This window comes from Leishmania mexicana, chromosome 13, assembly GCF_000234665.1.
Source record: "Leishmania mexicana MHOM/GT/2001/U1103 complete genome, chromosome 13".
Lineage (NCBI taxonomy): Eukaryota > Euglenozoa > Kinetoplastea > Trypanosomatida > Trypanosomatidae > Leishmania > Leishmania mexicana.
This window is the reverse complement of record NC_018317.1, coordinates 553,119-565,637: the sequence shown is the minus strand read 5'-3', so window position 1 is coordinate 565,637 and position 12,519 is coordinate 553,119. Positions and strand designations below refer to the sequence as shown.

Below are 12,519 nucleotides of genomic sequence, written 5' to 3'. Positions count from 1 at the left end.
CCCTCTCCCCTCTCCCCTCTCCCCACCTTTCACTTTGTCTCGCTCTTCTCCGTGTTGGCGTGTGTCTGTCGTATGTGGTTGGGCTGTTCGCGTTGTTGTTGTGTGTTTCTCTGTTCTCGTTCACCTTTGTCGGGCCTCTGCCACCCGCGCGTATCTTCTGCCTTGATGCTGTTCCCCCTCATCCCCCCAAAAAGAGAGCAGAGAAATCAGACACATACACCCCCCTCCGCTTGGAGGTCGAACGGCATTGTCGTGCTTTGGACAAGGGCCCAGGACGGACGCATAGTGGCTGAGAATAATATACATGTGCACGTGTGTGTTGGGAAGGGAGCAGGGGTGTGGTGCGCACCGCGCACGCGGTTGAGGTGCTCTGTCTCTGGCGTGGTAGGCTCTTTGCCTTCCTGCCGTCGAGTAGCACTCCTGGTGCGGCACGGCGGCGCATGGTGGCTGCGTACCCGTTGAAACCTCCCCTCCGCTTCCCTCCACACGCCATATCGTCTTTTCGCGTGGCCCATCTCGCTTCTTGGTGGATATGTGCGGCCAGAAGTGTATTTTAAGTGTCGAGGTGCTTCTGGGTCAGTGACGTGTCGGGCTCTTGCAAGCCTGGTCGTGAGTACGTGCTCTGTGTCGCTATCGTATCTTGTTGTGTGTGCCTTTCCTCTAATCACTCCCCTCTTCTGCTCTTGGGCCTCTTCTCCGCCTTCCCCCTCTTCACAATGACCGCTCGTTGCTTCGTGCGCCTTCATATTCCACTGCGGCCGTCAGCAGCAAGAGTGTGGACGCACACACATAGTCTCCGCAAAGAGGCCCCGCTCTCATCCCCGCATACGTACACACACACACAGGGGGCTCAGAGCCGTCAACACCAACGCCCAAGTTAACAGAGGTGCACTCAGACGGTCGAACAGAAAAAAAGGGAGCGCCCAACCGAGCGGACAGAGGGGAGCGACACACATCTCACGTGTATGTGTGTATGTGTGTGTCTGCCTGTGCCTCTGTGTCGGTACATCAGCGACGCGTGGCCATTTGGTTCTCTCCCCATCACTTTTTTTTGGTAGACTGACCAGTGGCTCTGTGAGTGTTGGTGTCCGCTTCGCTGTGCTGCCTACTGTGTTGCCTCCGCACGTCCGTGTTGCCCGCCAGCTATCGCAGCCAAAAATACAACCTCCGCCCACAGACATACACACAAGCAAGCTCAGACATCAGCGCACAAGATTACATAAAAATCTATATAGAAACAGACTGTCATAGACGAACTGGCTCAGGAGGAGGGGGGAGGTGCAAGGAGGGCTGACACACACACACACACACACACACACGCGTGCGTGCACTGGCAGCGCTGACTTTTCTTGTTTTTCTTTTTCCTTGTGGACTCCTCCCCTCCGCCCTATTGTTTCCGGCTTTGCCATTCGGGGCAGCACACAGATCCTGCTCTTTAGGCGCACGGCCTGCAGCAAAGAGACGACAACACCCTCCCCCCTAAAGGTGCATTACACTGCGACGCTAGAGTACCCTCGCTTGATTCATGCAGCGGGTGTACACGCCGGTCCCCCACTGCCTCAGTGCGCGGGCGCCTCTCCACTTAGTAGCCGCGCTGCGGCACCACAGCACGCGTAGCCGCGCTGCCGCCACGGCGAATGCGGCACCGTCACCGCCACCCTCTGGCGCTCCTCGGCCGCTGCGGATTCGCACTCGCGGCTATGGCCCCTCTTCCGATCTTTTGAAGGGCATTCCGGAGTATGTAGCGCTGAACGTGGAGGTGACACTTCACCCAGAGGACGCAGAGGTACAGCGTGCTGTGCTGGCGTTGTCGATGCCCAACCTCGCCGGTGTGCGTGTTACGCCGGTACTGCCGCACGGAGCTTACGAGAGCAAAGTTCCTCACCGCACCGGTGCCTCCTACATTGATGTCATCAGCTCCACTGAACGGGAGGTAATGGAGCAGTGTCTGCAAGAGCAACTGGCAGTTGTGGCCAACCTCGTTGTGGACCAGGTGGAACAGCGCACCGGGCAGCAACTGGATGCGCTGCACGTCACGTACGCGGACAAGATAAAGAACTTCTCGGAGATCGTGCTCAATAGCATCCACGATGAGCTGCGGCAACTCCGCATCGTGCGTGAGCGACAGGGTGCCGCGGAGCGAGACAACCCCAGCGTCGCCCCTTCTCACTCCCCAATGCCCATCGATGCGGAGGCGGTGGCGCGGCTGGTCAGCGCGCGCGTTGCCGAGCAGCTCACGGGTGCCACTCTGCCCTCCAGCACCACCCACACACCGATACCAAACAGCGACATGGCCTATCAACTCTCTCGTTTGGAGGAGAGCACAGCGGCACACTTTGAGGACTTGCAGAGGCGCATCACGGCCGTGGTAGCGGGTCGGGACGCACCAGCGGTGACCTCGGCGTCGGAGGAGCTCCGCGCTGCCGTCGTGGAGGCGACTCAGATGGCGGCCGCCGAGCAGCAGGAGAAGCTCTCAAATTTGATCAAGGACCTCCTGGCTGAGGAGCGACTGACGGCGCGTGAAAGCGGCGGTGACGCGGCTGCCAGCACAACAGTCGACATGAGGGCGATCGAAGAAAGTATCGAAAGTGCGGTGCAGTCGGCCACCAATGAACTGCGCCGCACCATCACCGGCGAAGTGAAGAAGCTAGCAAAGTCGAAGGACACCAGCGGCGAGATCACGGCCGGCGCCGCCACCGACGCGGACATGGCGATTGAGATAGAAAAGGTTTTCGACGCTGTACAGTCGACGCAAAGCCGTCTTACGGCAGTGGACGAGGTCGTCGGAGACGTCTTCAAAGAGCAAGCCGCCACCCGGGACGCACTGCGGGCCATGCAGGAGATTCTACAGCGTCAGCTCGATGAGCTGCGTAGCACCGTAACCACCGCGGCCGCCGCTTCTACTCCATCGCCTGCTGCAGCTCCTGTTAGTGGCATGCCGGAGGGGGCTCAGCAGAAGATCGCGGAGGCGTTGGAGCAGCTGCGCCGAGATGTGTCGGCGACAAGCTCCATGCTGGCTATTCATAAAGACGACGCGCAGCAACAACTCATGACAGTGGCGCAGGTGGTGAGCGACAGCGTCACAGCCGCCATCCAGCAGCATACGGAGGAGGCTCTGCAGTCTGCCATGTCTACCGTCCAGGATCAGCTTAACGCGCTTCGAGAAGCCGGGGAGGCCGCGGCGGCGCCGCCTGCAGCTGCACCGCCGCCCGCACCGCTTTCGCAGGAGGTGCTAACGGACGCCGTGGAGGCTGTGCTCTCTCCACGGTGGGCGGAGCTTTCTGTGCAGGTGGAGAAGATGAACACCGCAAACCAGCTCGCCATCGAGCAACAGCTGCTGCACATCGCCGACAGTGTGTCGACCTCCGTCGCGGCAAGTCTGCAAGCGCAGCTGGAGGAGATGCGGACTTCTGCGGAGCGTCAGCTGAAGGCCGAGCATGCAGCCGAAGAGCAGGGCTCCGTCAGCATCGAGACGTCACCGGCAGCGACGGCGGCGCTGATAGAGAAAACGACGCACGAGCTCGCGACACTTCGCGGGGAGCTGCTGCAGGCGTTGCAGACCCAAGTGGGCAAGACGCCCGAGGTGAACTTGACGCCCATGTACAAGTACATTGACAGCGTCCTCACCTTCATGAAGGAGGAGCTCAGCCTCCAGGAGACGAACCTGACGGCTAAGATGGCGTCGCTCGCGGAAACCGTGACGGCCGCCGTACGCGAGCAGCAGGAGGCCGCCGCATCGGGCGTCTCTCTTGCAAAGCTGCAGGAGGATGTGCAGGCGGTGCGGGAGTCGGTGAAGGAAGCAGGGGCAGCGAAGGCGGCTGCCTTGGCAGATGTGCCGGCTCCAGCCGCCCCCGCCGCCGCGCTGTCGGACATCGGGGAGCTGCTCTCGCCGATGGGTACCGCTCTGGAGGCTCACGCCGCGGCACTGCGCCGGCTCGAGGAACGGCTGGATGAAGTTAGCCGCACTGCCGACGTCTCGTCAGTGCTGGCGCGTCTGCTGGAGGCAAGCGACCAGTTCAGCAGCGCCTCTGCCGCAGCGGCCGCGGCGCAGACGTCAGAGAGACACACACTGCAGGCGCTTTTCCAGGATCGCTTCACATCTCTGACACAGTCACTCGAGGGCCGCGACGCCCAGCTCATGGAGGCCGTGCGTGACACCGCCACGAGTGCAGAGATGAGGGCGCAGCTGAGCAGCGTGCAGGGCTCCATCCAGTCTATGTCGCAGGCACACAAGGAGGAATTGCTGACCGCTTTGCGCGAATCTGTGTCTGGCAGCGAGAAGGAACAAGCGCAGCGCACTGACGCCTTGCTGGCCCGAATGGCGGCGATGCAGGAGGCAATCCACGAGCAGCAGGTGTCTGTGCAGCTTCTGCAGCCGTCTCCGTTGCTTATCGGATTCTCTGAGGAGCAGCAGGGGGCTCAGGTTCGCATTCGCACAGCTACGCGGGATCGTCTCCGCCGCGTCACTCAACTTATCAGCGACCTCACGTCCGCGTCGGCCGGCAAGAGCGCAAGTGCTGCCGCTGAGGAGCTGCAGGACGAACTTGCGGGGCTGCGGCAACTACAAGAGGAGGAAGCGGCTCTTGTGCGCAAAACCAGCGTGACAGGCGCGGGGCCGGTGACGATGCAGTCCGTCGTGCATACAGAGGTGCAGCGGGTGCAGGAGGAGATGCAAAGGGGCATACAAGAGCTGGGCAGCCAGGGGCAGCTACTGCAGCGCGACATCGCGGCGGCGGTGCAGTCGCTTGTGGCGAAGATCGACGACGTGGGGGGGAACACGAGCGGGCTTCCTTCCTTGGCCGACATCCAGGAACTGCTGGACGCCACGATGATGCGCATCGCTTCTCAGCAAAACGACGAAGGCGTTCGTGCGTCGAAGCTGGTGGAGGCGGCAGCGAGCCGCTCCGCGGTGGAGCTGAAGACGGCTGTACAGACGGCACTGGCAGAAAACGTGTCAGCCGCCGAGAAGCGACTGATCCCCTCCTACCACGCGAAAGTGGAGTCCACGCTGCAGACGCATCTCACGACACACTCGACGGAGATCACAGCTGTCGTGAACAGCGTGGCGGACACCACCTCAGCGGCTGTGCAGCGAATGGAGTCCATCGCCCAGGACATGGCTAGCCGGCACACAAGCGCGGTGGAAGAACACGGGACGTCGCAAGACACGCTGGGGCTTCACTCCAGCAGTGTCCAGCCCACAGCGCACGTGCCGCTCTGGTGGCTCATCGCGAACCCGCTGCTGGTGTGTGTGATGGTGCTTCTCAGCATTTACTACGTGTTCGCTTGTCTCCTTCTGGCATTCGTGCCAAAGCCGTCAGAGGAGGGCAGCGCTGCCGGAGATAGGGTGACCAATGCTGCGGCGATAGCGGTGGCGACGGGCTCCGAGATAGCGAATTCGCTTTCCAAGATGCCTCACAAGGGTGGTCGCTACGTTGACCGGTATATGTAGTGCTGGCATGAGAGGCGGTCGCTCGGATATCAGTGCGTAGGTAATACAGGGTGGCGTCCGAGATTCGTGGTGTCAGCCGACGTGCTGCTTCTCTGCGAACGTGCACTCGTACTGATCGGGGGCACCGTGTGCGAAAAAGGCCGCGGTGTTGATGCGAGCATGAGGGTTGTCTTTAGCCTTCTTTGTGTGTGTGTGCGGTCGCATAGAGTGTATCATCAACTGCCTTATCTTGGTGGGTGGGTATGTGCCTGTGGGGAGGGGTGCTCCGCGTACATCATGGCTGAGACGCGCTTCTGTGTGGATGGGGCGTGTATAACTGTTTGTGCGTGTGCCTGCGTCTCCGATGTGGATGGGCGCTGTGCGGTATCCCTTGTTCGCACCTCCTCGCTCTCGTGTTCCTTTATTTTGCATAGACTACGACTACTGCGCCCTCGTCCCTTCGACCTTCACCCTCTAGAAAGGTGCCGTGGACCGGAAGAGTACGCACGACAGACTCAGTGAGGCTGTCAGGGCTCTGCGTGTCTGAGTATGTTCGCGTTGGTGTTTTGCTTTCGTTTTCGGAGCCCTCCGCAGAGCAGACTAGGTAGGGATGCGCATGAGTCTCTCTTCTTCTTGGCCCCTCCCCCCGCGTGTTGCCTGGCTGAGGGTATGTCGCGCCAGTGCCACGATCAAGCGGCGGTGGCTTTGTGTGTGTGTATGTGTGGCAGGTGGGGAAATACCCCTTTTCGGAGGTGTGATCTTTGGCTCATCCTTAGCAGCGGTGAATGCCGGCGTCTCATCCGCCATCTCTAGTGCCTTCGGCTCGTGATGAGTCATGGAGCTCCAGTCCCTCCCTCTCTCTGTCGCACGAGTGTACGGCAGCCTTCCTGTCGCTGCGCTGTGCATCTGAACTATAAAGGACACATGCGCCCAGAGTTTGTTCTCAGACGAACAGTGGAGCGGTGCATCGAAACCACCCTTCTCTCTGCTTTCACCATCTTCACTCCCTCCCCCCTTCACCGACCTCACCGGCCTCCTCCACCGACCAACCCCTCCCTCCCCCCTCGCACCGGCGGCGGCGGTGACCAAGTGCCTTCATCCATCCAACCAACGCAGATCAGCGGAGGGGACGACAGAGCAAAACACAAAAAAGGGGGAAAATACAGTAAAGAATCAGGTCTGTGTCCTTTTCCTGCGCTGTAGAGGAATGAGAGCGGCCCCTCAGCACACACCACACACAAACACGCACGCACACGTCCACGCAAGTGCAGAGGCTACCACAGCGGGAGTGGTGACTGAGGACGTTCAAGAAGAGAGCGACGCCGTCTTGTGCTTCTCTCATATCCGTCCCTCTTCCCCATCGCTCTTGCTGTCCCGCCCCTTGGCTGCCCTCGCTGGGCGTCGCGGCGTGTGCTGCCCTTTTTTCTTTGCTGCTTGATTGTGGCTCTCCTTGCTAATTATTTTTGTGCCGCGTCGTTCTTTCGCGCCCATGTCGCGCGTCTCCGTGTTCGCAGGGCAGAAGCCCAAGCCGAAGGAGTCGTTCAAGTTCCTGCGGCGCGATGAGGGGCGTCTGTCGTATTCCGCGGCCACGGCAGAATCGCCGTCAAAGAACACCGCTAATGGCACCGACGGCACCAACATTAATCGTGAGCGCCGTGACTCCAAGGCGCTGCGCGAGGCTATCGCCTATGACATGCGCAATGCCAAGAGCCATGACCCACTCGGGGAGGTGGTGGTGGCTGTTCCCCGCAAGGCACCTCCGCCCACGCATGCCGTGAGCGCACCTCCACCCAACACCAACGCATCTAGTGGGACCGAGAAGCCGGCAGCCGCTGCGCCGCCGCAGCGACGCCAACCTGCCCGCGCAGCGAACCCTAAGAAACCGGAGTGGGTCAACCCCGACATCCCACCATCGCCGCTGCTGCAGGCTCCGATACGTTCGGAGGTGGAGCATCCGGCGGACAACTACTTTGAGACACCTTATAGCGACTCCTACAGCGGCGGCGCTGCGGCACCGTCGAGTGGCATCGGCCGGTCCGTCAGCCGTGGCTCGGACACCAATGGGGCCGACTTGGGACGGTATGGTGGACTCACCCCGCGTAGCGCCGCCATGGGGGCGCCGCGCTTCGCTTCTCTCAAGTATGAGGAGTCGAGTGCCACGCCATCGTATGGGCAGGATCGTAACTACTTCCGTCGAGCGCCCTACTACCGCGACCCCGCCCTAGGCTCTGATGCTCACTCACCAGCGGGCAGTCGCAGCCGCGAGGAGGACGAGCTCATCGCGAGCTTGGAGCAGGAAATCAAGGCTGCGCAGAAGGAGCGCAATCACTACGCGGACGCACGGCAGCAGCTCGATCGTGAAAAGCAGCGCTTTGAGTCGTACCGATATGGTGCGCGGCAGCAAATGGAGGATGAGCGCGCTGACGCTGGTGAACGCCGCTCACGCGAGCAGCGCGATGCTCAGAAGGATCTGCGCGCCACGGAGGAGCGCTTCAAGAACGTATCGGGGCTGCTTGTAGCGGAGCGTGAGACAAACCGACGCTTGACGCAGGAGAACGACTCGCTGCGCACTCAGCTCGAGGACCTCACATCGACGATGCGCGAGGCGCATAGCATACACAAGGCGGAGGTGGCCCGCATGCGCCGCGACATCGACTCCCTGACGCGCCGAAACGCCGAACTGCTCGCAATGGCGAAGGATCAGCAGCTGCAGTGCCTCGAAGGCGCGTCCGCCTCAGCGGCGACGCGACAAAGCAGCACCTCTCGCCTGTCCGTCTCTCTCGACCCCTCCGCTCAGCGCGCCTCCTCGGCATCGTATGAGGACGGCGATGATGAAAACAACGGTGCAGCCGCGGTGGGGGAGCGGCGGGCTTCACGCGCGGCCCCTCTTGCCGTCATGGACTTCACACCCCGTGCTGCGTCCAGCGAGGCGGCGGCGCGCGAGAAGCGCAATCGGCAAATGCAGGACCGCATGCAGGCCGAGGAGCAGGCGATGGAGGAGCGGAAGCGGCAGCGCGAGAGGTATATCGCAGACCGCAAGAGGGAGGAGCAGGAGAAAAAGACGCGGCACCGGGTTTCTGTGGTCGCTGCCGCTGCCGCGACGCCGCACCGCCACCGTGAGGAGGAGGATCTTCGAAAGGCTGAAACGGCTGCAGCGAAGTCGGTGGATGAACGGAGGATGTCGGGGCACCCGGTTCACACGCCCCGGATGCAGCCCGTCGGTTCATCCGTCAAACGGCGCCCCTCCGTCAGCGCGGTGCACCCGCGGGTGCCGATAAAGCGCCACCACGTTCCCACTCGGGAGGAGCTGATTGGTTGCATGGAGGAGTTCCCGACGGAGAAGCTGTGCGAGGACGAAGTCGTGTCGCAGACGGCTCTGGGCGACAACTCGAACAAGAAGGAGGTGCTGTACCGCAGTGGCAAGCGGGAAATCCACTACGCGAACGGCACAGTGAAGGTCGTGCTGCCATCTGGACACACGACGCTGCACTTCACGAATGGCGACGTAAAGTGTACCTTTCCCTCCGGAAAGAGCACCTACTGGTACGACGCGGCGCAGACGATGCACACGCAGATGCCGGATGGTGTGCAGGCCTTCGAGTTCCGTTCCACTGGGCAGACAGAAAAGCACTTGCCGGACGGCAGCAAAGAGATTCTGTACCCGGACGGCATCTACAAGAAGGTTCGGCCAGACGGCAGCGACGAAACCTTCTACCCTGATGGAAAGCTGATGGAGGAGTAGTCGCGCAGCGGCGCGGCGCATCATGAGACACCGTCTTTGTTGTCTTTATTCACTTTTTCGCGTCAGCATCTCTGCTCTAGCCTTTCCCGTTCTCTGACTGTATGCGGTGTTGCTCCTTTTTTCCGCTGTTCTCAAAGCTGCCAAGAAAGAGGTGTACGGCGAGGCAATGCCAAGATGCAGCGCAGGGAGTAGGGCACTATACGGGGGCTGGCAAGGCAGATAAAAGATGGTGGCATGTATCTGTACCCTCTCTTGTCGTAGAAGCTTTTCCCGTTTGTTGCTTCCTGTCTTGTGTGAGAGACGATGCGCAAGTGTGAGGGCGCAGAATTCAGAAGTTTAAAGAGGGCGTTGGCATCGGTTCTCGGTGCTCTCGCGCGAGTATGTGTGTGCTGCTGCCGCCGCGCTTGCATATCACCTGGCTTCCGCTCCCGCCACTTTCTTTCCGAGCTGCCTTCCTTTTCTTCTCTATCCGTGTCCGTTACCTTGTGTGGCTGTATGCTCTGCACCTGATCCTCTCTCTCTCCTTCTTTAGAGTTGCCCCCTCCCCTCCCTCCTCGTCCTCCTCTGCGTTTATGTTGGTGTTGTGCTGCGCATCTTTGCTGGCATTTCCACCCCCCCCCGTTCTGTTTGAGGTCTCTTCCGTGTGTGTGTGTGTGCGCTGCGTCCTTGTACTGTCCTTTGTTATCTTTCTCCCTTTTTCATCATTTCGCTCGGTGCTTCTTTTGTTTTTGTATAAAGGCGTTTTCTGATGGTGGTGCTTTTTTTACTTTGCCGTCGCCTTGCTCACACGTCTTCGTGTATCGCCCTCCCTAACCGGCGCTGTTGCTGCGGTTTGCTGATTGCAAGGGCAGCGCGCACTTTTGTGTGCCGTGTAGACGAGTGCGCAAGTGGTGGTTGGCGGGTCAAGGAGACTGAGAGTGTGAGGTGGGCGGGGCAGACTCGGAGATGTCGCGTTGTCTTGCTGTTGCTGTCGTGGTGCCTCGTACCAACACGGTCATTTGACTCCATGCTCCCCTCTTGGGGCTTCTTCCATCTTTTCTTTCCCTCCCTCGCCCTCTCTCGCTCCCCGCTCTCCATCTCTCGCCTCGGCCACTGCCGTTTTCCAGACGGCACACACACACACACACACACACATGCGAAAACTGCGAAAGAAGAGGAAAGAGATGCGGAGAAAAGACATGGTGCGGGGCTGCCTTTGCTACTCTTTGTTTTTGTCTGTGTGAATGTGCGTAGGCGTGTGCGTGCGCACATGAACCCTCGTCGAGGACAGGGATGAGATGAGGCCGGGAGAGGAGGGGCAGGAGGTTGTTATCGCTGCCACTCGCGTCATGGAAGGGCGTGGCGGGAGGGCCACAATGTAAACATTGGAGACGCTACCAAAGAAAACATCTTTTTTATGCCTTTTCAAGGTGTGTACGCTCTCCTCCATACAAAATGAGTTCAACGCCACTGCACCCCCTCCCCTCCCTCCCCCGCCACGCTGGCCCTGCCGCAGGCCCCACCATCCGCGCGGTGCGCAGAAGCAGCAGCAGGCACACGCCGGCACAGCAGTGCGCCGACTCCGTCCACTGAGCACGGTCCCCGCCACAAACTCTGCTCACACCCTCTCTGCAGGTCGCCCCACCTGCTGCGTCCCTCGGGGGTGTCCCCAGGCTCCCCACACCAGGGGGCAGTGCGAGGGTCGGGTGGGATGCGCTCGACTCACGCGGACGCTTCGCCCATCACATGGATGGCACAGGCGTGTGCACTGGGGGGGGGGGCGTCACCGACAGAAGTGGCTCGGCATGGGCAGGTATACTGGCTGCTCGGCTACCCACACACACACACACAGAGGGGTCCCTGGACCCTGTGATACCACGGTGAGGTGTCCCTTGTCATTAGGGAAAACAAAGGACTAGAGAAAGTAAAAGCAAACACGGTTATACATGTCTCCAGTTTCGCGGTCGCGGCCCATGAACAGCTGCATGGGTTTTCGCACACGTCTGTGGTGCCACCGACGTGCTGGGCGGCTGCTTCAGCGGACCGTTCATTTGTGTGTTTGCGCTGCCTTTTTGAGCGACTGAGTTGCGTCCGCTCTAGCGCTGCGTCGCAGCAGCAGCAACCGTTCAGCCCTGTGGAAAAAGCTGCATTGCTGCGTGTTGTGACGGTAGACCGCGCGCTCGTCGTTGCATCCGAGCTAGGCAAGAGAGACAGTCCTTGTGCCGGCCATGCTCACACTTTCACCTTCGCCGTTACTCGTCTCTTCGTCTCCCTCTCTGCGTGCGCGCTGCGGTGGCCGCACCCCGCATGCGTATGCGTCTGTTCCACAGGAATTAGGCTTTGTCACATCTCGTTTCTTTCTACCAGTTACCACCTTAAGCGCAATTCCATCCCGTCCCCGACTCGATCCTTCGTTCTCAGAGTTCTCTCTCGGAGTGACGTGGTCGTCTTGCAGGCCCCTCTCGTGTGCGTGTTACGACACCCCTCCACTGCCTCCCTCCCCTGCGGCTTCGGTCATTATTAGCTGCCGTGTGCTCTTGTCGTGGCTGCACTGGTGCGATCTCTCCTCCCTCGGTGGTCTTTTCCCCAGACAACATATTCACTTGCACTCGCCCTGCAAGCCGACGACGATGGTCGAGGTGCCGCGAAACTTTCGCCTGCTGGAGGAGCTAGAGACCGGCGAGAAGGGCACGGGAAGCAACCAAAACGTCTCTGTGGGTCTGCGTGACACAGCTGACATCTTCTTCCACTACTGGAACGGCACCATTGTAGGTCCCCCTAGCACCACCTTCGAGTACCGCATTCTCTCGCTTGAGATTTACTGCGATGAGAACTACCCGAAAGTGCCCCCGCACATCCGCTTCCTCAGCAAGGTGAACCTGCCCTGCGTCGACTCCGATGGCACGGTGAATCGCGAGAAGTTCCACGTCTTCAAGCACTGGGACCGCCGAACAACGATGGAGCTGTGTCTGTCGGAGCTGCGGAAGGAGATGGCCCAACCACAGAACCGGAAGCTGGTGCAGCCACCGGAGGGGTCTACGTACTGAGAGTGTGTCTACCGGCGGGTGTGATACTGCGAAATGGAGCCACTGTTGATTGTCTCGGTGCTTTTCTGTGTCTGCGAAGCGGTGAACTGTGCTCTCACCACCTCTCCAGACACACACGCACATTCGCCAGCACTCTTAAGCGAATGCATGCCAGAAAAATAGCGAGCGTTCGCCCAGCAGCGTCGGCGGCACACGAAGGACCGCTTCCCGCTCGTCCGCAACCTTCCCCCTCTTCACATCATCCCGTGATGGTTGCGTGTGTGTGTGTGCTTCTGCGATATTTTCGTTTTCTGTGTTTCTTTGAGTTCTCTACTTGTACG

The 12,519-nt window shown here is 60.3% G+C and overlaps 3 protein-coding genes across 3 annotated transcripts; all 3 read left to right on the top strand.

The window, feature by feature from the left end:
• Window positions 1-1,813: 1,813 nt before the first annotated feature.
• On the top strand, window positions 1,814-5,452 carry LMXM_13_1600 (conserved hypothetical protein; the record flags this gene model as incomplete). Its single annotated transcript, XM_003873312.1, has 1 exon — window positions 1,814-5,452. One exon carries the CDS (start codon window positions 1,814-1,816, stop codon window positions 5,450-5,452), a length of 3,639 nt encoding a protein of 1,212 aa, XP_003873361.1.
• A 1,468-nt stretch (window positions 5,453-6,920) lies between these two features.
• Window positions 6,921-9,173, top strand: LMXM_13_1590 (conserved hypothetical protein; the record flags this gene model as incomplete). The annotated part of the gene is made up of 1 exon (XM_003873311.1): window positions 6,921-9,173. The coding sequence occupies one exon, from the start codon at window positions 6,921-6,923 to the stop codon at window positions 9,171-9,173; it is 2,253 nt and encodes a 750-aa protein (XP_003873360.1).
• Window positions 9,174-11,782: 2,609 nt separating this feature from the next.
• On the top strand, window positions 11,783-12,199 carry LMXM_13_1580 (ubiquitin-conjugating enzyme-like protein; the record flags this gene model as incomplete). Its single annotated transcript, XM_003873310.1, has 1 exon — window positions 11,783-12,199. One exon carries the CDS (start codon window positions 11,783-11,785, stop codon window positions 12,197-12,199), a length of 417 nt encoding a protein of 138 aa, XP_003873359.1.
• Window positions 12,200-12,519: the final 320 nt, after the last annotated feature.